The sequence below is a fragment of the Enhydra lutris genome, unplaced genomic scaffold (genome assembly GCF_002288905.1).
Source record: "Enhydra lutris kenyoni isolate GAN:26980312 unplaced genomic scaffold, ASM228890v2 scaffoldscaffold2, whole genome shotgun sequence".
NCBI classification, from domain to species: domain Eukaryota; kingdom Metazoa; phylum Chordata; class Mammalia; order Carnivora; family Mustelidae; genus Enhydra; species Enhydra lutris.
In genome coordinates this window covers 5,023,219-5,048,764 of record NW_019154086.1, presented here as the reverse complement: position 1 = coordinate 5,048,764, position 25,546 = coordinate 5,023,219, and the positions used below count along the sequence as shown (strand labels likewise).

At 45.8% G+C, this 25,546-nt stretch overlaps 1 protein-coding gene across 7 annotated transcripts in view; it reads left to right on the top strand.

Moving 5' to 3' along the window:
• Positions 1-25,546, top strand: part of LOC111148556 (ST6 beta-galactoside alpha-2,6-sialyltransferase 1) — a 117,554-nt gene that overhangs the window by 70,384 nt on the left and 21,624 nt on the right. For 5 of the 7 annotated variants that reach the window (XM_022505235.1, XM_022505219.1, XM_022505226.1 and 2 more), the window contains 2 exons: positions 15,101-15,236; positions 19,759-20,377. In XM_022505235.1, coding sequence (XP_022360943.1) covers positions 19,792-20,377 — 586 coding nt within the window. In that variant the 5' untranslated portion in view covers positions 15,101-15,236; positions 19,759-19,791. Of the gene's footprint in view, positions 1-15,100; positions 15,237-16,337; positions 18,682-19,741; positions 20,378-25,546 lie in introns of those variants that run through there. The other 2 variants (XM_022505261.1, XM_022505271.1) reach the window with 2 other exon arrangements.

Below are 25,546 nucleotides of genomic sequence, written 5' to 3'. Positions count from 1 at the left end.
CACCCAGACATCCCAAGAAATCTTTGAGAATTCTTAGTATATGTGCTGCCGAAGCGAGCACTCTTTGAGAATTCTTAATCAACCTCCTCTTTAGCATTGTGACCAAGTTCTCATTTATTGACAACAGTCCTAAGGAGAGACATTCGTTCTCATCTGACAGGGGACTCATGCATATGCTACCAGAGCACAAAATTTCCCCCATATATGCAGTCAGACATAATTGAACAATTAAACAATTTCTGTCTCTTATGATTTCATGAATCATGAATTCGTGATTTCATGAATAGGGCTGTAGGCATTAATAAATCTGTTAGCAGGCATTCATCATAGAGTATAAACTTTCCTTCACAAGGACTAGCAGCCTTATTTCTTTGGGAACTATAGTTCACAAGGAGTTATTTGTATCATTTTCTGGTGCTTGGAGGGCACAGAGCCTGCCCATTCCCCTCCACCTCCCAGTACCCTGGGTCGTGGCCTGGGGATGAGCCCTCTCACATACAAAGGGACTGGCTTCTACCAACTTTTTGTGCATATACTTCATATTCATTCACGAGCAAAATCAGCCTGTTTTATGTTTAGGACCTTTGGGGTTGTTTTCCAATAGTTAACAATTTCAGATGTTGACTCTGTAAATACCAAAGGTCCACCATAATACCAGCAACCATCCGGGGCTGTTATAAGATCCAGTTCACCATATCAAGTATCTAGCATCCCAAGTGTGCACTGGGCTTTGATCTCAATACTGTTGGTTTCCTTATAACTGAAACCATTTGCTTCTGGGGTTAGGTGGGCACGACTGTGGCCGAGAGAGTCACAGGTCAAACAAGATGGCCACTGGAGCACAGCCTTTAAGAACATGTCTTCAGATTCAGACAGTGCTGGGTTCCAGTTTTGGCCCTTCCATTTACTAGTCGAAGCCCTTCAACATCTTTAAAATTCAGCTTCCTTCTCTGGGAAATGGAAGCGATAATGTTGCCAACCTCAGAGGATGGCAGTTAGGGTTGAACGAACTCTTCTGTGTACAGGTTTAGTTGTACAGGTGCTCACTGTCTGGGGCTGTGCCTGTGGGGGCGGTGTGAGCTGCAGCAGTCTCATTCCCCTGCACCTGGCATAGAGGAAGCCCCCAGAAGGAGCCACGGTGACTTCTCTCTCCCTCTCTCTTTCTGTGCAGGGATATACACCTGGTAGGGGCTTCGTGTTCATTGATGATTTCGGTTCAAGTCTGAAATCATTGCCCTATTTAAAAATTAGCCACCTCCCCCTCCCCACCCCACCCCAACATACATATTACAAGGCCTGGCAGTGGGCCCTAGTCTGATACTGAGGACCACTTGTATACCTTGTGCTTGGCAGTGCTGAAACAGCAGAATGGGTGTTAGTGAACTCTATCCCCACAGAGCCCTATCCGATTGGAAGGATAAGACCTTCACCCTTCCATAGCACCGGGAGGAACCTATAAGAGAACGCTCACTTATAGGTCGGGAGTGTGGTGCAGGTCCACACAGGAGGAGGCCTCCTCCCTGGAGACCGGGAAACTTCCTCTGTGGAGAAGGGCAGGGAATGGGTCTGCCCTGGGATCCCTGAAATGAAGGGAGGGAAATGACGAGTAGGGAGGGTTGAGGGTATGACGAGCTAGTGAATGTTGAGATCTGTGGATCTGGCCCCTGAAGAAAACTATTCAGGCCTTCCACTGGTCAGCATGCTCCATTGAGCACCAACTAGGTACCGGTATAAAGTCGTTTTTGCGTATGGGTGGTAGGGAGGGACGCGAATATAGAAAACTTCAGAAAACCAGCCCTTACCCTCTAGGGGAGAAGGACCATTTGCCAACAGGGCAAGTTGAGTGCGAGCCCTTGTCTGAGATGGCGCCAGTTGCAGCACACTCCGTGCCCACAAGATTAATCTTCGGTCACGTTGCTGCCTGTGTCATCTGGCGACCAGACTCACCCTCACAACCGAGGGGAGAGGTGAAAGATGCACGTGGAGGCGAAGGGCAATTAGCACTTTCTCTGGTAGGCCTGACTTCCCCTGACCTCATAACAGACGTGAGTTGTTCACATCTCCCCTTGGAGAGGGTGGTCCAGAATTGACAACAGTTTTGGCCCGAAATTCTCAAAGACCCAGACTGAGCCCGAGGCCCTTCTCCCTCCTCAGGAACTCTGGGCCATGAAGGGGCAGCGGACGCCCCGGCTTGTGGAGGAGCCTGGGCTAAGCAAAGACTTCACATGCTTGAGGCCTTGTTGTTGACTCGCCACCCACGTTCACCCTAGGCTGAGCCAACACGGCCCCTCCCACTCTGCCTGAGGCCCCCCTCCTGCGAACGTTCCAGTTCTTCAAGGGCTCCTTGTTTATTGGTCTAGAGCAACTAGATCAGAAGCTACTGAGGACAGTATTGGGCATCTCTATTTTTAGGTGCTTCCTAGGTGGTGTTAAGGCCAAGGTAATGTAGAGAAGTAATGAGTGCCGTAGTGGTTCCTTTCACCTGCACTGACCTTGATGGCTATGGGACTAGGGGGAGGGTCTTCTCTGAGGACAGACTGTCGGCATTCTCTTCTCTTTTCTCTTTCTATGGTGGCCCAGCTGGCCGGACCTAGAAAAGAGCTCAATTTGCTAAGGTGAGCAAGGTAAACATTCGACACTTTGGTGGCCTTAAGGAGTGGCAGCTCACCGTCAGTGACTTTGACCTTTGGGAAATATCAGGAACTCTGACCTGACATCCTTCTGTCCGGTCAGGTAAAAATCAAGATGGATGGGAGGAACAAACGGTCCGTGGCATGATCTCCGGCCCAGGAATTCCTGGGGAAAATTATGTTTAGAAAAACACTAGTGGACATCCTTGTTCTTATTAAAGACACAGTTCAACTGGGCTTAAAGAAAGATGTAGGTCATCAGACCCTCATTATCAGGATTTAAGAGAAAATTCTTAATCTTTGGTCTTTCAGTAGAACTCTTTCCCTCCTGTGTCGTCATTTGGTCTTCCTCTGCTCTTAAGCGCGAGAAATCCGGACCCCCCCCCCCCCAGTAACTGCTGGGCTGTAACAGCTCTGTTCTTCAGTCCCTGAGGGGGGCATCTTTCTGGCATACCCGCTGCCTGCGTCAGCTGCTGAGCCCTGAGAAGATGGGCGGGGTGCCTGTATCTGTTTGATCTGTAGTCAATAAAATACTGGCTTTATAATGCTGTGTTCTGGAGCCTTACACACTTGGGGGCCAGATTGTTCCAGATAAGAATGCCTTACTTCTGCCTAGTTGGGGGCAGTTGTGGGTAGTTTTTTTTTAAGCACCCTACATATCTAGCCAACCAGTAAAGCTTGTTTTTCAGGAGGCCAGCTGGGATCAGAAAGTTATGATTTTGGTGGTGGGGGGGTAAGAATTGGGGCATACAAACCAGAATTCCTTGCCCAGGGTCTCCAGAGACCCACCAGAAGTTTGGAGTATTTAAAAAAGCCAGATGGCAGAAGCACATTTATTAAAAAAAAAAGAAAAGAAAAAAGAAAAAGAAAAAGAAAGAAAAAAAAAAGAAAGAAAATCTGTACAGGCCAAGGAAATTACCAGTTTCTTTGTATCATGCTGGAATTTTGCCAGCTGATCGTGAAAACAATGACAGTCTCGTGCTGATCAGAATCTCTTACTGGCAGCAGTATCTATGTTCACTTGATAACAAATAAGAACTCTTGCTCTTAATTAAATGTGGCTGATAGCATCTTCTAAAACCTGGCAGGCGTAACAGGAGGAAACAAATACAAGAGGCACTTGGTGTGGACGAATTTGGGAACCTCTGGCTTTGACTGCATTAAGGGACACTCCTATTGCTTCTCTGTGCTGGGGAAGTGCTGGGACAAGGAGAGATTTGTGTGGATGATGGAAAAATCTATTGCTGGGAATTCTTTTTTTTTTTTTTTTAAGGATTTTTAAAATTTATTTGAGAGAGAGATATACAGCAAGAGAAGGAACACAAGCAGGGGGAGTGGGAGAGGAAGAAGCAGGGTTCCCGCTGATCAGGGAGCCCAATGCGGGGCTCCATCCCAGGACCCTGGGATCATGACCTGAGCCGAAGGCAGACGCTAATGACTAGACCACCCAGGTGCGCCTGCTGCTGAGGATTCTGTTGATGTTCATAGACCAGTAGAAATAAAAATTCAGGAAGTCTCTACCAAGAAGCTCTGTTGGGGTAAGGCCAGCTGCACTTGGCTATTTTGCTCACCTTTCATAGTCCACTGCTCTTACCTAGATGCAGGGTGTGTGTGTGTGTGTGTGTGTGTGTGTGCATGCGCACTTCCTGGAAAATGTAATTCCGGGCTGGGGTGCCACTTTCAGCCACAGCTCCATCATGGTGGAAAGATCACAGTAGGGGTGCCGCAGCCAGCCATCCTTGACATGAAAAACAGAAAGAGGTGTCATGATATGATTAAGTGGTAGCCCAGCTGACACAAGTCATGAAAGGGGAGCCCATCACGGTAAAGGCTTCTGGAAGCCAGGACAAGTGGACTGCTTCTCAGAGGCATTGTGGTTAGCTGAGGTACCCCTCTGGGGGCAGTGGGGAGTCAGGATCTCTAGGGACAGAAAATTTAGGTTCTGAGGTACAGAGGAGGGTGAGGTTTGCACACTGAGGAGTTGAGGAGATGGTGATCAGGGCAGAGGAAAGAGGTGTTACTGGAAGGTCTAAGACCGTGACCAGCCATGGCAGCTGAACGCAGCCAGACTCTTAGGAACCCTTTGAAGGGCCCTGAGTAGAGAGACAGATGTTGGATAGCACAAGCAGTTTGGGGGATTAGAATCATCTAGTTTGACCATTGGTGATGACATCTCGAGCAAATGGCTTAACCTCTTGGAGCTTCCTTTTTGTTTATAAAAGAGGATTCTTACATGCCCACCCCCTAGGGTGCTGGGAAGGATTTCGTTGGGTAACGTCTCTAAACTGCTAGCACCCAGGAAGGAACTTAGTAGATGGCTCATGGGCCTTTTTCGCCTGTATGGTTGCAATAAGTTTTTGAAAGGTTTTCCTTTTTTAACTTCCTGCAACCTACTATGTACAGCACTTGACTCTCAGTGCAGCAGCCAGAAGGATCCCTTTCAGACTGAAGTCAGCCAAGTCTTCTTCGGAGTGAAAGCTGGAATCCTACACCGGTCAAAGGCCCCAGGGATTTGGTTCCCAACGCTTCCCAGCCTCACCTTCTGCTATCCTTCTCCTCGCCTGCCCTGTTCCTGGCCTCGGTGCTGTTCTTGAACAGGTCAGGCCTGTCTCCTGCCTAGGATTTTGCTGTTCCATCCACCTGGAATCTCCTTCCTTCAGAAATCTGCCTTCTTCTCAGTGAGGCTTTCTGATGATCGAATTTAACACAGATTCCCCTCCCCTCATATACCTTACTGTCCCTATTCCATCTTCCCTGCTTTAACTTCCACATGACAGCTGTCTACTTCCAAAGCATCACATGCATATTTATTTTGTTTTACTCTTTTGCCGTGCCCTCCCTGGAAGGCAAGTTCTGGGGGATGTGGGATTTCTGGCTGATTTCTGCACGGCCGTATCTCCGGATGGATCGCGATAGGCACTAAGCATCAACAGCATGAACACACCTCTCCATGAGTATTTGTGCGTGTTGTTCTCATGGACTCGGGGACTGCTGCAAAGCGGAGGGGCTCAGGTCTCTCTTCTCATGTCCCTTACCCGGAAGTCCCCTGGACAACTCAGGACTTAGACCCTCCTACATACAAAAACAAAACAAAACAAAACAAACAAAAAAAACTTGGGAGAAGCATTAAACTTGAAACCACTGAAATCTCCACAAGACTTGAAATCTAACACTCCATTTACAGGAAACAGAGGGCAGAGAGGAGTAAATTAAACAATACAGTAAGGAGGTCCTCAGCCAGATTCAGTACTAGGCACATTCCGTGGGTCAGGTGACTTCGTTTCTCCCACAAATATATGTCCTAAAAAAAGAAAATAAGGGCGTGGGGAATGACTCGAAATTAAAAGAGAGTTGAGAGTGGTTTATCACCCACACAAAATGTTTAGATCCTCATTTAAGGAATTTAGTGTAAAAAACACTTTGGGGAGAACTGGTAACAATTGGAACGTGGTTTGGAAATTAATGGCACTATGGTGCTATATTTACACTCCTGAGTTCTCTGGCAGAACCCAGGGCGTGTGCAGTGTATTATAGAGAATTAAGCTCCCTAGAAAATTACTGGAGGGCCTCTGGTCCCATGTTTCCTAAGGGTGGCGCATAGCAAATACCATCCTGGATGCCAGCGAGGGAGGTTCCTTTGTGACATGAGTGGATGTCCTAGGACATTAGGACAGTAGGACATTTCTTGTGGAAGGCCAATGGAGAAGAGCTGGTGGTGGAGACGGATCTGAGGGCTGGCATTGGCTTTAAGTTACTCCAGGGGAGGAAGAGGGGGAGGGGAACAGATCAAGTTGGCAAGTTGTTGGTACTCTTTGGAGCTGGGCTCTGAAAACAGGTTCACTGTGTTAGTCCCTATACCTATTTGTGTAAAAACTTCTGAGATGGAAATGTCATTCTTTTTAAAATATTATGAGGAGGTGAAACAGTCCCACTTCCTGAGGAGGAGGGAGGCCCACTTGCTCTTTGCTTTCTCTGTTGGGTGTGGGTTGAAGGAAAAAGGGGTGGGCCTGTTGCTTGGGAGGGGCACAGTGCTTATTTAACCCTCCTTATAGGCCCTTCTGCTCCTTTCTTGGCTTGACTCTGACCGGCCGAGTGGAGTGCCCTGTGGTTTATGGTGTGGTAAGATGGGGCAAGAGGCTGGCTGGGATTGGGGCTGTGAGAACTAGCGTGGTGCGGGGCAAAGGGCAGCATCCAGAGAGGAGCCGATGGGGTGTGAAGTGTCTCCTTTCAGCCAGGTACCTGTCAAATGGGAAGGCAGCTATTTCTACAAATACACAACTGTCGAAGGCACGCAGTTGAAGACAGGAGCAAATGGCCCGTGATATCCCTTTGCCGGGGCTCTGTTCATCCCGAGTTCAGAGCTCTCCTTCCCCGTGGGGAGTGGCTGGCTCTGGTCAGAAACCACAGAGTGTCTGTGGTGGGAACCCAGTGCCCCCCACCAAATTCTGTTCTCATGCTTTTCGAAAACCTCAGGGAAATGTACTCAGGCCTGCCTTCTCCATCAGTGCCTGCCTGGCTGGGAAAAGATGTAATCTCTGCTAAGAGACACTTTTTATGCAGCCTGGGTCTGAAACAGTTGGGGCAGGCAGGAATGAAAGCGCCTTTATCTTTAGGGCTTTGAATTGGGCAGGATGTCTCGCCCGCCCCCCCCATTAGCTGGGAGGCTGGGCTTGCCCTCAGGTAAACACCAGCAAACACAGCTGCCCAGACACCCTGTGAAATCTCTCCTGGTTTCCTTTCACCCTCTCTGCAGATTGGTTAACTACATGTTGGTTTCCTGTCGCTTAACATGTTTCTGAGGAGCAACACTGTGGCTTTTCAGATATAACTATTAATTTTTTGACCTGCACTGGCACCCACTGATAGAACTCAGGTTAGGGTCTTGGGAGTGAGTCAGCAGCCTCAACCTTTGGGGACTCTCTGGGGACTGTGGAAGCAGCTATTAGCACACCTGGCCTCAGCACTTGTGGCTGCAGGAATTAAATGAGCTTCACTGAATTACAGGAGCTTTACCATATGGAAAGCACTCAGTGCATGGTAAAAGCTCAATAATTACTAGCTGCAACAAATGATAAAGTCTATCGTTAAATTGTCACCACAACCCTGCAAGGGCAAATTTTAAAGTATTATTATCCATCCTTTACAGATGAAGACACCAGGCTTATAGAAGTTGGCGAACTGGACTATCCTCCTTTATTGGACAGATAGAAAAGCCAGGGTTTGAGTCTGGGCTTTTGAGATAACAGAGCACGAGCTCTTTCTCCAAAGCCAGGGCTTCTCAAACTGTCCATGAAGAATCATGCCCCCCTCCAACCTGTCACACATCAGTAGTTTCTAAAATACAATGAAAAGGATTTATTGGATTAGTGAAATGAAGGACATTGAAAATACAAGCCTTATTTTTTTAAAAAAAGATATTTATTTATTTATTTAACACAGAGAGAGAGAGAGAGAGAGAGAGAGAGAGAGAGAGAGATCACAAGTAGGCAGAGAGACAGGCAGAGGTGGCGGGGCGGGGGGGGGGGGAAGCAGGCTCCCCGCTGAGCAGAGAGCCCACGGGGCTTGATCCCAGGACCCTGGGATCATGACCTGAGCTGAAGGCACAGGCATAACCCACTGAGCCACCCAGGCACCCCAGAAGCCTTATTTTTAAAGTGATTGTTAGATTCGATATGCACAAAATCACTCTTTCAAATTAGTATAAAAGATGATTACATTCGATATTTGTACTCTTCTCATCGTTGATCTTAAGAAAGCTTTCTCAAAGTGGCCCCAACTGTAGATCTCGCTTTGCAGAATGCTGCCCTCTGTTTCCCAGAGCGTGGTGTGCAGGGGGACCACTCACATCAGTGTCGCGTGGGTGCTTGCTAAATGCCCATCTCTGAGCCCATCCCAGACTGTGGGGATCAGAACGACTGAGGGAGAATTTGGGAATCCGAAGGTCAACAAGTCATTTGATGATCGCGGTGTGCTCACAGTCTGACCATCAGTGCTCTGTACACTGCTGCTTCTCCTCACGGATGATAGAGGATAGGGAGATGGTCAAGGGCATGTAGTGTTTTAGTCTATACGCCTCTCCCCACCTGGCTTTTGTGTTGTTGTTTTTAAATTCTTAAGAAGCTCCTTTCCTTAGAAAGTCACTGACTGAACCTGGTTTCTCAGCTACCTGGTGGAGAAAAACCAGGAGAGAGAATGTAGGTTCTGGAAGCCAGAAGGAGGAAATGACTAACTTGGTAAAACACAGCTGATGAGCTGAACAAGGTGAAAACCGAGCTCTGACCATTTACTTAGCAACACGGGAGTCAGGAAGGTCTTTGGTGACGTAGATGAGAGCAGTTTCCCAGAGATGGCAAGGCTTTCTGGGATGCATTCAAGTGCCAGTGGCAAGGTGGACATTGGAAACACTGACCTCACTAAGTTCTTTCAAGGAGGTTTACTGCAAAGGAAAGGAGGCAGGAGCTGGGAGGTGAGATGAGGTCAAGAAGCTACCCGGGAGGGACAGGGAAATGAAGATTATTTGGAACTTGTGCCGTAGTTAAATCTGTGACTCTTATAAAGTCTTATATCTTTTTTCAGTGAATTCTTTCAGTAAAACAGAAAAATTGTCTCCTATACCTTCTTTTAAAGCTCTTTCAAACTCTGCCCACTCCCAAATGATATTGTCTGGAAAGAGTCTGCAGCTCATTCTATTCCTTACATAGCTTAATTTGAGGACATTTTTTTTTTTCATATGACATTGCATTTTTTTCATATTTCCTTCATCTATATTTTGGCTGAAGTGTTCTAAAGTAGATTTCATCTCTACTTTACCTGCATGGGACTTTGTTAAAAAACCAACATAACCATATTATGTAATCATAATAAAATAAGACTGATTATTATACCTAACAAAATTAACAATGATTTCTTATTATCATATAATGCCAAATCTATATGCAAATATCCTCATTTGCCCCCAGTGGTATTTTGTTCAAATCAATTCAGGCAAAGTCTGCACATTGCATATGATATTTCTGTCTTTGAAGCCATTTGTTTTTCCTGTCCATTGATCCGGTAAGGAACCCAGTTCAGTTGTTCTGTAGAATGCCTTGCTTTCTGGATTTGTCTGATAATGTCTCTGTGCTGTCATATAACTTACTCTTTTTTTTTTTTTAAAGATTTTATTTATTTATTTGACAGAGATCACAAGTAGGCAAAGAGGCAGGCAAAGAGAGAGAAAGGAGGAATCAGGCTCCCTGCTGAGCAGAGAGCCCCATGTGGGGCTCGATTCTAGGACCATGACCTGAGCCGAAGGCAGAGGCTTTAACCCACTGAGCCACCCAGGCGCCCCAACTTATTCTTCTTTTGCCTGTGTTTTCTAAAAACTGAGATCATATATAAAGGCTTGATTATATACTATTAAGGATTTCAGGTGAGAATTTTTCTGAGGCACATACTGCTTAGGTGATGATGCTAAGACCGATCAGGGTCAGGTGGCGGCTGCCTTAATCAAGGGAGGGGTGTGTGTGTGTGTGTTTAAGATAGGAGAAACAGTGTGTGTGCTGATAAGCATGATCTTTGCGAGATCTACATACGATGCAAAAGCAAAAGGGGAGATTTTGTAGAAGAATATCCATAAGTAGATAAGACTATACAGGATCTAGTGGAACAAAGGTTGGTTATTCCAAGTATTGGTGCAGCCAATTATCTGTAGCAATAAGAGGTCATTTGGGCGTAAATTCAAGTAAGATGAGTAGCTGTGGTACAAAGGTGCATTGTGTGTGTGGTAACTCTGTTCTGGTTGCTTCCTTTTTCTCTATGAATAAGTAGCAGTTCATCAAGGGAGAGGGAAGATAAGGGGACTTTTAATGGGGAGGAATTCAGTGGTCCTCTAGGAGACGCAGGTGAATTGACCAGAAAAGTAATATGTGATTGCTAGGAAGCATGAAGGAGCTGCTTGCACTTAGCAATTGTGAACTTGAAGGGAAATCCGTAAGTATTATTTTGTGATTTTCTTTAGCCATGGAGCTGCACATCTGCAGGTGTGGAGGAAGACAGAGAGTTGGATTTGACCAGGATTGGGGTTTATCCAACATTGTGTGATGAGAGAGGCCAAATGAATGACTGACCATGGAGTTGAAGCTGGGTAGGAAGGGAAGTTAGGACATGAAGGAAGTGAGAGACAGTGAAAAGGTGGTAAGAGCAACCACAGGAAGATCGTTGGAGGTCGGTACTGGTTGGACTAAGCTACAAAGATAGGAGTGGTGATTGGGGGAGGGGTGGTGCCTGAAATCAAGAATGTGGAGTACTTTTTGAAAGTGATAAGATAAGAGATATGATCTTGGGGATGAGTGGCTAAAGTCACCATCTTTAGAGTAGAAGAGATCAAAGGACTGAGATACCAGGGTACTAGAATGATTCCAAAGGTAGCTATTGATATCCCCAAGAGGCAGGGCAGAAAAATAGTGTGAGGAGGATGAGAGTGAACCAGCTGTGAAGATATTCAAGGGATGAAGAAGAGTGTCCTGGTGGAGGGGAAATGACTTCACCAAGGTGGGGAGCAGGTGCCGTGGTCTGCACTGGGTTGTGTGAGAATGAAATGTGTTGGTGCATGTGAGGTTCTCAGCACTGAGCACAGGCTCGGCGTGTCTCAGTGCTCAACCCATTGGATTTATTTTTACCGGGGTGGTGGTGGTGGTGGTGATTTCTCTTCATTTTAAGACCTTCGAAGAGGCAGAGCTGTTCACCTAGCTCTATGTTGCCCCCGCCAGATGGTAAATTCCCTATCACTTAGTAGATCCCGTACATCAAATGAACATCTGCAGCGCAGTGCTGGCAAGGGGATTCAAACAAGTGGAGGTGATGGGTGGGTGAGTGAGTCTGCATCTAGCGGTTGAAGGATGTGGGGGATGGGAAAGGGTGGTAACAGAGCCAGCTTCATTCTTTCATTCAGACGTGACCAAGCATGAAGGATGTGGGGGATGGGAAAGGGTGGTAACAGAGCCAGCTTCATTCTTTCATTCAGACGCGACCAAGCACATCTCGCTTCTGGCTCAGAACCGGCTGGATGTGGAGCGGGCAGAAACAAAGCTTAAAGGAACCCTCAGTCTGGGTGGGCCATCCCATCTGCAAATGGAGAAATGTCACATAGGCTCCTGAGAGTCAGGACGGGTACAGTAGAGTTGTGTCGATCTCTGTGGGGTCAAGAAAGTTTTCAAAGTCCAGGGGCACTTAAGCTGGTGCCAGGGGTGGTGAGGGGGCTGAGCAGGTATGACTCCATGTGAACAGGGTAGGATATGGTCCGTTTGTCAGAAGGAAACCACCTTGCAGGGTGCAAAGGACAGAAGAGCACAGGGCACTTGGAGTGCCATCATTAACTCTGAGAAAATCACTCCTCTTCCCTATTTCAGTTACCCTATTTGTAATTTGAGATGGTAATGACACACATAGAGTAGGGCATGGTGAGAAGTCAATGAAATTATGCATATAATCTTTGTCACCAGCCCTGTTGGGATCCCTTTGGGTGTATTACCCTACTGGATTATTTAAACTCTCCTACAAGATGGGCTCTTTTATTATTATTCCCATTTTATAGATAAAGAAGCTGAGTTTTAGAGGGTTGAATAGCTTGCTGGAGGTCATGTAACTAGTGAGAGATGGTTTGTATTCTTGCCCCGATCTATCTAATCCCAGAGCTCTGACCCTCAACCCCGAAGCTTATCAGTGCTGAGCACATAGCTAGTTCTGAATAAATGGTAGCTGCTACGGTCATGATTGCTAAAGCTTCTTACTCGGAGGACCGAGGACTCTTACGATTTCTGCAGCTGGGCGAAGTTCACCAGGGCTGCAGTCTCCTGACCAGCAGTGACTCTTTCTGGAAGATTCTCATCACCTACGATAGATGTACATCAACAATTGTGCTACTTGGTTTCAGCTAGTTGTTTTTAGAAATCAAGGGCAGGGAGTGGTTGTTATCTCCTAGGAGGACAAGTTGTTCTGAGCAGATGATAGGGGGAGGAAGACCAGTGTTAGCTGCCCTCCTCTGCTGTTCCTGCACTGAACTCAAACCAAAGTCACATGCCCCAGCAGCTTACTTACTGGGGGGCATGGCAGCACACCAGAATAGGCAAGTGGTGTCCCCTCAAGGACAGTGGGCTGCCCATGGTGTTCCTCATGAGGGTGACAAGAAAGAACCTTTTCCTTTAGTGATGCTGAGAGAAGCACAGACCTCTTAAGAACTGGTGGCCCTTCATTCACTCAACAAATAATTTGCTGAGTATTTACCACGTGCTGTACCCTCATCTAGGCATTGATGATAGTAGTGAAGAAGGCTGACGAGGTTTCTGCTGAAGGGGTTTCCATTTTTACTAGAGGCAGATGGCAATCGGATAATAATATGAATGCATGCATAATTACAAACTCGTGCCACAAAGGCAACATACATGACATGAAAAGGGGTGGGACCTCAGAGACTTTAGGACTCTCCCAGGAGTCATGGGAAGGAGCTGGTTGTGGCTGCTGTGGCTTCATCTCAGCTCAGTTAATGCTGCATCTCCTAGGACAGGCTTCGAGATCAGCCCAATAGTGGGAATGGAGTTGATGCACAAGGTATTTTCAATACTGTCCCTGAGAGTTTTGCCTTAATTACTCTGCCAACATAATAAACATAATAAAGGAAGTCAAACGGAGACATGAGAGGAATTCTCATCTCTCCCTTTGACTTCCTTTATTATGCTTGCTCCTCAACTGTTTTTGGGTCTCAATCATGTGCCTGTTTTCTAGATATTTCTTCACAATGATGTATGCACAGATAACGTTCTCTGTTTCACTTTTTTCGTTTTTAGTATTTGAAGAATTTCCCCCCTATTGCTATATAAATTCACACACGATTTTTTATATATATTGTCTGTTATTATGTATTACCTTATATATTTTAAATTAATTAATATCGTTATATGGATGTGTATATATATTCTTTCTAGCAGATGCGGGTACCCTAGTTTAACTGTTTCCCTTTTGCCAAAAGCTTAGTTGTTAACCTTCGATTTTCACCATTACAAATCACTTTCAAATTGAAAATGATTTTTCTTCTTGCCTGCGCATATTGCTTTATATATAAAACGCATTCTTTATCCCATTGTTCCTCTTCCAAACCTTACCACAACTGTGAAAGGTAGGGAGTCATTTCTGTGCAGGGAAACCAAAATATGTTATCTTTTTCTCCTTTCAATTATTTATTGTCTTATTTCCTGCAAGTCAGAAGCTCTTAATTCTGTGACCTGGTTACTTTCTAAAAAGGTTAAGTTAATTTCTACTGCTCCCTCAAAATATACCAATTCTATTACAACCGGTTCAGTAATGAGTATTATCGTTTTGAAAACTGCTGTCTAATGGAAATTCTATAAACTGGCATCTTAGGTGCCAGTTGTCCCTTTTGGGTTTCTCTCAAGAGTCATCATAATTTATATGCTTGTTAATTATGTTTTCTATTTTGTGATTTGTCCATTCATGTGGAGTGCCTGTTTATTTTGAGATGCATTGACTCTCTTTACACTTTGCACAGCTGGACTCCTTTTTTCCTTTAAATTACAGCATTTTCTTGGAGACAAGTGGGAGTTTTCATGCAAGCGACTCTATCAAAGTTTTCTTTTATTATTTTTCTGCGTTCCGTCAGAAGAAAGAGCTGACAAATATAGAGTTCTGTTTTTAGCTTTCTAAAATTATATTTTTATAATATTTTTACATATTATATTTTTATAATTTATATAATTTTAATAATTTACATAAAATAATTTTATATAATTTTGTATATTATATATTTTTATAATATTTTTTCCAACACCAAGAGTAATTCATATAAATTTAGAAATTTTGGAGTATACAAGATGTTGTAAAACATGAAAACATTCCTTATTCTACCAGCCCAGTTTGCCTTATTTTGTTTTGTTTCTAGTCCTTTCTATTTTTCACATGTATATTAAAGAAAGTTTTTTTTATTTGATTAGAATATTATATACAGTTTTGCAACCTATTTTTTCCAGGTAGTGTTATACTGATTGAAATTTCACATATCATGAAGTGTTCTTTGATAATAAATCATAGTCTAGAGTGTATTTAGGGATGATCTGAATCTTCTCTCCCCAAATTACTATTTATGTAACCAGTGACTGAACAATCCTTTCTTCCTAGATTGGCCTGTGATACCTGCTTTATCCTTCTAGCATGTTCTTATCTAGTATCAATCTAATTCTATGCCTTCTCTGCTGTTCACAACCCTGAGCACAGCACCTAAAATGGGCTCTTGTCTCTGTGTTTCTTTTTCTGAGCTCTCCAGACTTTCTGGATTGCACTGTAGTAGAGGCTAGGGGACTAGGAGAGGGGCCTATCCAGATGCCTTGTTAACCTTTAACACTGCCCCTTCTGGAAACCAGCTCTTACTTCTTGTTTTGTTTTTGTTTTTGTTTTTGTTTTTTCTTTTTTGGCCTTTGCAGATGTTTTTCGATCATCCGGAGCAAAATGAGCCTTGGCCTCCAGACCCAATAAAGCAAAGATTCCTCCCATGGAGAATAGCAGTGGTTCTTAAAGACCTGAAGGGCCTACAGCCCCAGGGAGATTAGCCAAAAGCAGGTAAGGGACACATGGAAGCATGCACTGTGGGGGCAGCAAAAAGGTCCATTTTTTTTTTTTAGCACATGTTTAAAATTTTAATTTCTTTTCAGTATAACAGACTTCATTTTTTATGCACCACACCCAGTGCTCCATGCAATACGTGCCCTCCATAATGCCCACCACCAGGCTCCCCCAACCTCCCACCCCCTGCCCCTTCAAAACCTCAGGTTGTTTTTCAGAGTCCATAGTCTCTCATTTTCCCCTCCAATTTCCCTCAACTCCCTTCTCCTCTCCATCTCCCCATGTCCTCTGTGTTATTTCTTATGCTCCACAAATAAGTGAAACCATATGATAATTGACTCTCTCTGCTTGACTTATTTCACTCAGCATAATCTCTTCCAGTCCCGTCCATGTTGATACAAAAGGGTCCTTTCTTAATTAAAAAATGGGGTAATGGAGTGTGCCGGCCACAAGTCACAGAGTCTCAAGGTCTGACTCCAGCTTTGCTCTTTTCTTCATGTATTTATTTAGTCCTGATTCAGGGAGGGCTGGGGACAGGAGGTTTGCCCATGTCCATAAACCATAAGTGTGAGATTTGAAGTTACTCTGTGATTCAGCCCACCCTTTTTGAACACCTCCTTTGTGCCAAGCCCTGCCTTAGGTACTGGGCATGTAGTGATGAGTAAACCAGGGCAGGAACCTTACTTTGAGATTTTCTTTCTGCGGCTTCAGGGTTGGCTTATTCTTTATAGGTGACAGTGTGGGTTGTTACTGGATTCTTCTAGAAGCCTGGTGGGGGTTGTAAGGATTTATTGATATCGTTGTATCTGTTCAGTAATGCTTTATTGAGTACCTGTCAATTTCGGGGACTCTGCTGGACACTGGGGTTTCAAGCATGAGCCAGGAGGAGTTCCCCTCTAGCAGGGGGTCAGCAGGAAAAGCTAGCATTGCTAAACACTAGAAATGAATGGGGGCGGTGGTGCCTGGGTGGCTCAGTCCTTAAGTGTCTGCCTTTGGCTCAGGTCATGATCCCAGGGCCCTGGGATCGAGCCCCACATTGGGCCCCCTGCTCTGCAAGAAGCCTGTTTCTCCTTCTCCCACTCCTGCTGCTCAGTGGGAGGTTGGAAGCAGAAAGGTTACCCTGTCTGTTTGCCAGGCAAGTGGACAAGCAGCGCAAAAGTGCAGAGGCTACGACATCTGGAAAACTCAAAGCTTGATGTGTTTTCCCAAAGAATCAGGGGGGGGAAGAATTTTCTATTCCTTTCCTTCAGTTTGGGCTGCTTAGAGGGAACTACCGCGGTCCCTGCTTCTTTAGAGCAGGTAGAGAGGGGGGAAAAAGGGTCTTGAAGCTCTCTGTGTCTATGAGCTTCTGCTCATAGACACAGAGCCAGCCAGACGGTGCACTTGGAGCCTCAACAGAGGGTGCGTCAGGACACCTGGGGAGCTCCAAGGTGAGCTTTCAGATGAGTGTCCTGAGGCCAGGACCCTGAAGGCTAAGTCCTCTTAAAAGTGGCAGAACTCTTGTGCCTGGCTCTTTGGAGGAGCTCTTCTTTTCTGGGACCCTCAGTCTTGGAGTGTAGGTGCTGGCAGGAAGGTGACCACCATCCCCTTCTGAGCCTTAGCTCCTAGACCTTGAATGCGGTCCCACCTCACTATCTCCTGTCTCATTTCACTCCTACACAGAAAAGTTAAGTCCTGACTTTTAGCTGCACAGCTTCCCAATCACTCTTGCAGCTTTTGAGATCAAATAAATAAATGATAAATTGATGTATCTAAAACCTCAGTTTTCCAACCATAAATGGAGCCAATACAATTTGCTGTGCTTTCGTGACAGGGTTTTTCTGGCTCTCGTAAGCCCAATAACCTTGAACGGGCTGCCTGAGGGGAAAAAAGTGCTGGCCGGGGAGGGCTGCAGCATGCCCAAGGCCAAGGGGGTTTTTCTGGGATTGTCTGGCCGTTTGACTTGCCCCTGTACAGCCCTTGATTCCTGAGTCCTATTTGGCCAACAGTGACTTTTCACTGTCTTTTTAATACAGAGGCCTGTCTTTCAGTGCAAAAACCATGAACTTTTGGAGTCAGACAGACCTGGCTTGGAATCCGGGTTTTGGTACTACCTGTTCATTTTGGAGAAGCCGTGTAACTCTGCTAAGCCTCAGTGTTTTCATTTTCTCCAGTCGGTCTGTGGATATCGATGCCATTAGGGGCACAATGACTATTAAATTAGACATTGCAGCTTAAGTGCCTGCCCCGTTGTAGGCACTGCTTCAATGCTCCATTCCCTTCTTGAGTTCTTTAGCTCTCATAGCTGAGGGATCAGCTGTGCTGAGTGAGGAAATGGAGTTCCTTAGTTTTCTGATCTGCCACAAGCCCTCTTCCCATCTCATGACCACGCGTTTGAATTTTTCTCCCTCTGGGTACATTCTGTCACTTGAGCAGCTCAAGGCAAGCGCCTGTTATCCCCAGAGCCACCCGTTCCTGAAGTCTGGGGTGGTGGGAAGCATGGTTTGCTCAGTACTGCCCATGAATTCCGGGAATGGTCTTGATGTCACTTACATTAAAGAGTCTCAGATGAACACGTGAGCTTGGGTTGATGAGTCATGGCCTGTGTTCCATTCTGCCATCTATCTCTCCCTGTCCCGCACCCCCTCCTCATGGCCCCCAGCCAAGGGACTGCTCTCTGGTCTCTGTTCAGAACATTTCCTGTGCCTTTTCAATGACCTGGTTCAAACACCATTTCCGCTTGTCCTCCCAGCACTCTGTGAGCACACGAGAGATGATTCTACAGAAAACCTAGGTAGAGACAGGATTGTGACTTGTCCAAAGTCACCAAGAATGGGCGGGAACCCAGGTTTTGTGAATACCTAGTCCAGTACTCCTATCCCTTGTCCCGGATATCCTTAGCCCTGGACTCCATAGGAAGGAACTGTGGATCCCTAGTGGGTTTGCAAAACCCCAGGGGTGACTGCTTAGACTCATTACGGTAAATAAACCCAGTTATTTAGGAAAGAATTTAATGTTTTCCAAAAGGTACAGACATTGTTTGAGTTCAAAGTACTTCCATCTTCCATTCAATTACACAATAAATTCTGGGAAAACAAAGTAGAGCTGTACCCAGATATAAAGGGAACTGTGAGGCTCTATTTTTGTAATAAAATCCATTTGCCAGAACTTTAGCAGTTCTGTGCATGTTTATGTTGAAAAGGACATGTATTATGGAATCAAGTGTGCTTGGATTTGAACTTCAGTGCTGCCGTTTACTTAGCTTTCTGATGCTAGGCACTTCTCTTAACCTCTCAGAGCCTCGGGCTGCTCATCTATAGACATGGAGACTGTGACACCTTCCTGGCCAGTTATGGTCAGGCCTCGCTGCACAGCTCAGGGGGTGCCCTTCCTACCAGGCTGTCATGTGCGTGGTGCTGGCTGGAGGTCTACATGACCGGGCCCTGGTCTACAGTGAAATTAGGTGATGTAACATCTTAATGCTTGATACCTCTTTGTTTTTATCTCCTTAATTGGTGTCTGCCGTCTTACCAAAATTTCCTCTCCTTTACCACGAGCCGAGGCAGCTTCCTGCCACCTAAATTCTTTTGGGCATTCTTGAAGGGCATTCTGTGAAGCCAGGTGTTGTGCTGTAAGCTAACTACTGGTCTTCTTCTCAAAGCAGGAGTCCAACCCTGCAGCTTCTTAGAGAAATGTGTCATGGGTCTGTGGTGCTGTCTGTGGACAGAGGTCTGGCAATTTTATTTTATTTTATTTATTTATTTTAAAGATTTTGTTTATTTATTTGACAGACAGAGATCACAAGTAGGCAGAGAGGCAGGCAGAGAGTGAGAGGGGGAAGCAGGCTCCCCGCTGAGCAGGGAGCCCGATGTGGGGCTCGATCCCAGGACCCTGGGATCATGACCCGAGCCGAAGGCAGAGGCTTTAACCCACGGAGCCACCCAGGCGCCCCAGGTCTGGCAATTTTAAAAGGATGCTGGGCACTTTAGGATTTTAGAGAGGTTGGATTCTTATGAGGAAGACCAGCCATCCTGCTCTTCCTTTTTTCTCCTAGTTTTTCAAGCACGCATGCCATTGTTGAACAGACAGCATAAGGCCCCAGGAGCCTGTGTAAGCTGTAGTTCCCAACCTCACCGAGCTCAGGGTGCAGTCAGGGAGCTAGAACAACACAAAACTAAGAGCTGGGGTGTAAAAAGGAATAGCAGGAGAATACAGAAAGTGTTCATGGCTCGGAGAGGAAAAGGGGAGTGTCTGGGGACTAAACCAAAACTGAGTTCGAATGTTTACCTCAGGTTGTTACAGGCTGCCGGCCTGGTGGGAGGTAAAGCAAAGGCTGGACGTGCGTCTCCTCACTCTGAATCCATCATGCAGCTCATCACCCCACCTCTTGCCAGGCACTACTTGTAGATTTTGTTCACATTGGTTTTGTTTTTTGGGTTTTTTTGTTGTTGTTGTTTTGTTTTTGGGTTTGTTTTTTGTTTTTGTTTTTGTTTTTTTGTTTTGCCTCATCTTACCTTTTCTAGGCTTGTTTTCTGCTCAGAACAGAGTGGCTGCCCTGAACACATCTTTCATTATGATTCACACCAACCTGAAAAGAAAGTTCAGCTGCTGCGTGCTGGCCTTTCTCCTGTTTGCAATCATCTGTGTGTGGAAGGAAAAGAAGAAAGGGAGTTACTATGATTCCCTTAAGCTGCAAACCAAGGAATTCCAGCTGTTGAAAGGTCTGGAGAAACAGGCTGTAACTTCAAGCAGCACCCAGAACCCCCCCAGGATCAACCAGTCCTTCAGCATTCCCCGGGGCCCAGTCAAGCCCAAGCCTGAGGCCTCCTTCCAGGTGTGGAACAAGGACAGCTCTTCCAAAAACCTCATCCCCCGGCTGCAGAAGATCTGGAGGAATTATCTGAATATGAACAAGTACAAAGTGTCCTATAAGGGGCCAGGGCCAGGCGTCAAGTTCAGCGCAGAGGCCCTGCACTGCCACCTCCGGGATCATGTGAATGTCTCCATGGTAGAGTCCACAGATTTTCCCTTCAATACCTCTGAATGGGAGGGTTTCCTGCCCAAGGAGAACATCAGGACCAAAGCTGGGCCATGGGGCAGGTGTGCTGTGGTCTCATCAGCTGGATCTCTGAAGTCCTCCCAGCTGGGCCGAGAAATAGGTGGGTTCTGCAGCGTTAGGGCCACTCTGGGCAGGGGGCCGGGGGGTGCTGGGTATTTGGTCAGGGCTGGGGAGGAGCACACTGGGCACACCACAGTTTCTACAGCCTTCTTGTGGGCCTCAGAGGTACCCGGGGGGCAGCCAAAAGGGTGGGGATCCATCCAGGCTCTTGGTATCTTTATCAGTGAGAACAGCTTTGCTATTGTGTTTTAAATAGTGCTGTTCTGTAGAAGATACTGTTGGAAAAATGAGTTCTGCCTCTATCAGTACGCACCACACTGTAATTGACTTTTAAAAATTATAGAAGCACTGATTTCTCCTGTCTCTTCAGGTTCTGAAACTGTAATTTCATGGCTAGTTGAGGACTAATTGTCTTTCTTGGCTTCAAACTACCCGAGTAATTTTCAGCCTTTCTGTTTGAGGATCATTAATTAGAGTAGGAATTCTTAAATTTGGGACTGTGGACCAACTTTAGGGAGTTCACGAATCCCTAAAGCTATGTGCCAAATACCTGTGAATTAGGTGTGCATAAAGTGTGTGTGTGTGTATGTGTGTGTGTGGTAAGTCAGTCTGTACATTTTTCCAGAGAAAAAGTCTATAGCTTCCAGTCAATTATTCTTAAAGGTGTCTGTGACCCAAAAAAGGCTACAAGTCACTGTTCAGAATATAACAACTTGCCTTTTTTTTTTTTTAATTCTTCACAGTTAATAAAGATAGAAAGTCTCTCCATGTTTGTAAATATGTGTACAACACAGCAATGGATTTGCTTAAGGCACCCTAGTTCCCTTATTTTGAGAGAATGTGTTTTCCACTATTGTGAAATCAATCAGGCTAAAGGAAGCAAAGCACAGGAAGCCTCGCTCTTCTCACAGGCTCTGGAAGGTACTGGAGCAGGTGAGGTCATACATCTCCTGTTTTATTCCCTTCCTGTGACTGCCAGGAAAAATGGTCTGAAACCAAGCTCAGGCTCTCAAAGGAAGAAAAGTAGAACCAAATTTGATTCTCTGGAGCAGGAGGAAGTGGTGAGATCACCTTTTGTGCCTTCCCAAATAAGCAGTGCTCACTAATCCAGACTGCCAAGATAACCGGCCCCACCCCGACTTTTGCTTTTGCCTTTTTGGTTTCTTTTGCACTTTGTTTTCTAGAAGCGCAATGTGATTGGCTTTTGTTCATCTGTAATGGAACTAAGTTCCCTTCTTCCTCTTGATGTTTGCTCTATAATCGTCATGTTTCCAATATCCCCAGTGCTACTGGATCCTCTTCTTCGTGTTAACTCATCCCCAATGGCCTGGCCGGAATGGGTTAAGGTTTCAGCACAGCCTGTTACATCTATGAACTGGAGCTACACTCTTGACGCACTGCGTGAAAGTTTGGAGTGATTTACATGCAGAGTAAAACAATCTTCTCCTGTAGACTACAGTTATAATTTCAAGGATGTACTTCCCTGGAGACTTTGCTCTTGAGACGGAACAAACATTGCACATTGGCCTTCCAGTGTTCTGCCCTCCAACAGGGCATTCCCCTGGGCATTTAATCTAACAAATGTTTTAAGGAATTCGTTCATTCTTTTATTCATTCATGGAGCTTTCAACCACACAGAGCCAGAGCTTAGAATACAAAGGGGAAAGAGACAGGGAAGGCCCTTTGCTGAAGGCCTGGGAGTACCAGGCAGCGTGCCAAGCCCATGGCCTTTCCCCTCTACCTGCAATTTGTCCCGTTTCTTGTGAACTATTGAGTGTATTGGATGGTTTCAAATTGTGTGCTCTTACAAATTGTACTGCTAACAGGGTTTTTGTGCAGATGACTTAAATGCCTCAGGGGAACTATCCACAGCTGTGGGGCTAGAAGACCAAAGGCAGATAAGTTTTGTGGCTCTTTTTGTCCATGGCAAAATTGTTTACCAGAGGGATTGGAATGATGGAGTGTGTCTCCAGCAGTCCTTCAAACCAGCCGGAGGTGGGCATGGCTGTTTTCAATTATTTTTAGTACATGTACCCATAAGATACCTTAGATTTGTTTGTGTTTTCATTTCAAACAATAGTGTTCTTCTAAAACATAAGCAACAAGAGTCATGCTTACCGTGCACCTGCTGTGCTCCCAGCATGCCTTGCTTTTTAGTCTTCCTGGGAATCCTGTGATGCGGGGACAATTATTGTTCCCATTGAACTGGTGACCTAAGTGTTGAGGCTCAGAGATTACACAAGGGGTAAATAGCGGACTAGGACTTGAAACCGGGTCCTTTGACTCCATGGCCCGCACAGTCTTCCCCTCTGCTCTTGTGCCTGTAGTGGTTGTAGCATTATAATAAAATTTTGAGTGTGATGTTAAAACCCGTGATATTCTTGCTTACTTGCTCTCCTACAGGAAAGGAGAAGCACCTTCTGAGTTGAGGCAAATGCAAGAAGCAAAGCTGCATGGGGACAAAGGACAGAGTATGATGGGCTGGGATGTGGGGCCCTGCAGGGTGAAGGGGACTGAGGAGGACTAAGGCCAGAAAGCTAGGCAGGAGTCAGCTCCTACGGAATATTGCCGGTCACAATCAAGACTTTGGGTTTCATTCTTTAAGCCATAGAGTCCTAGAAGAGTTTTAAATGAGCAAGTGTTAGGATCGTGTACGTTTTGGAGAGATTTCTCATTTCTCTGAACCCCATTGCCTATGGGGACTGCTATGTCATTGTTATTAGGGATTACTGCCACTTCTGGGCAAGAAGTGCCAGGCCTGTTTGAGCAGTGATCGTGGTGGTGGAAAGAACAGGTCTGATTTGAGAAGAGACAGAAACTGGTGTCTAATTAGAAGTGACCTTGAGTGACAGGCAGGAGTCAGGGTTTCTAGCCTGGAAACAGGTCATCTCGTATCACAGGGGAGCATGCTTTCGAAGGAGGACAGGTACTGTCTCAGAGGTGCTGAATCTGAATTATGTGTGGATTTCCCTGAGTAGTTATCTATGCAGTTGGGTGTTTGATTCCCGGGAAGGGTCAGGTGGGGGGAGACGAGATTGAGGAATCATTTGTGCCGAGGTGACAGTTGTAGGCCTGGAGAGAGGGCTGAGGAGAAAGCCTAGGGAAAGTGTACATTTAAGAGACAGGGAAAAGCACAGGGAAGGCAGAGACATTCAGAAGGCCAGTGAGAAGGACCAGGGAGAAGCAGGTGTAGGACATATGATGGAAGGCAAGGGGAGTGGAGTTGGGGCAGGTTTGGGGCAGAGGGAGTTCTCGTGCAGAGTGAGGACTGAGAAGAAAGACATGTTGGGTTGTGGAACAATATGATTGTTTATATCAGGGAACAATATGATTGTTTATATCAGGGGTCTGCAGACATTTTCTGTGAAGGGCCAGACAGCAAATATTTTTGGTTTTGAGGAATATAGTGTCTCTCACAGCTTCTCAGCTCTGCTGTTGTCATGCAAAAGCAAACTAGGCCATCATAAATGAATGGGCCTGGCTATGTTCCAATAAAACTTTATTTACAAAAATGGAGAATGGGCCAGATTTGGCCTTCAGGTCATAATTTCCCAGCCCTGATTTCTCTTATATCGATTTTTCCTAACCAGGACCAGAATTTAGCCTTCCAAATATGATTATATGATTCATTAAGCTACTTTGAAAATATTAAAAAAAAAACAAACCCTTGGTCTAAATTGTGATAAAATTTCTTTCGTAACAATTTCCAGCTATTTAGCGTTACTACTATACCCGCAGGCAGTGGATTTTGGTATACTGATGAATTTACTAAGGAGCTGATTCTGTTGAGTAGTCTAGGCATGGAATCATATCCTGTGCCTATAGTAGTGCCTTTATTTCTGCATTTTCTATTTTGTGTCTTTTTCTGTCCTCTAATTCTAAGTTCATCAAAAGCGGTGGCCCCCGTTTTCTGCAGCCTTCCCCTTGCAAAGGCTCGCTTGCTGGGCCCCCAGGACCTCTTGATTTCTCCTGGTAACTTCCTGGAGGCCCACTTGATTTCAGAACCTCTTCAGTCATCAACAGCAAAGGACAATTTGGCCGACAAGGATGTGCTCCTCTTTCTCTGTGAGGCCAACTTAATGGCCTATTTGCAAGTTTCCTTTTTTGTCTGATTTTTTTTTTTCCCTTAAAATAAAGTCCAAACTTCATACCTGGCCTCCACAGCCCGTGTGGCCTGGTTCCTGCCAGCTTCTTTAGCGCCATCTTTTCTTCGTCTTCCCCTCACTCACTCGTCTCCAGCCAAGTCCTTACTGCCCTGGGGTGTCCTGACAGTGCTACCTCCTCCGGCTGGAATGTTCTTCCCTGGACCCTTCCCGTGCTCGACCCTCCTTTGGGTTCAGCTCCAAGGTGTGTCCTGAATCATCAGGGTCTCCAAAGGAGAGTCCCTCGGTGTCTCGGCCCCACCACTGGATTTATTTGTGCCATAACATCGGTCGCGGTTTGTCATTATCTCAAGGGTAGGTGGTTGCATTTATTGGCTCCTTCCTTGCCGTAGATTGCAAGATCTTTGACAGCAGGCACTTTTCTTTCTTGTAACGGCCATTGTCTCCAGCATGTAGAACTATGCCTGATGGGAAGGAGCTGCTTAATCCGTATTTGTTGAGTGAATAAAAGCATTTTATTTTCTTATGGTCAATACCAAGGGTGGATCGTCAGCCTCCTGTGCTGGGCATTCTCCATTTACCCCTCCAAGCCCAAGCTCCTTCCTCCCTTTTCTGTCAGACTCTGTGCCCTGGGAGAATGAATTTGGTGACTGTGTCAGCTGGACTTCCTGGCCCTTTGGCTTTTATTTGGCACCAGACAATAGATGTGCTACTCCAAACCTGAGAAGGAGGAGAGTGAAGTCAGTGTCCCTCCAGCTCTCTCCTTGCAGAACACTATCAGCTCCTGCTTTCCCTTGGCTCACAGTTTAGCCCCTTTCAAGCAAACTCTCTGTCTGAGGTCTGCTTTCTCTCCCTTTTCCTTAAGGCCAAGAAGTCAGAGGGAAGGAGGAAAGAGAGGATGGGGTGTTTTCTTCTTTCCAGCTGGACCTTACTTAGCAGGAGCCATGTTCCCCTTAGGGCCACCACTCCCCATGGGTGGCCATCTTCAGTTCAGGGCCCCTGCTTTTCTGGCCCTATCAGGTTTGAGGAGTAGTGGTGGCCGCTTTTGCAGCTGACCCTGTGCTATTGGCCATTCCTTGTTCATTTCTTGAAATCCTGCCTACAAC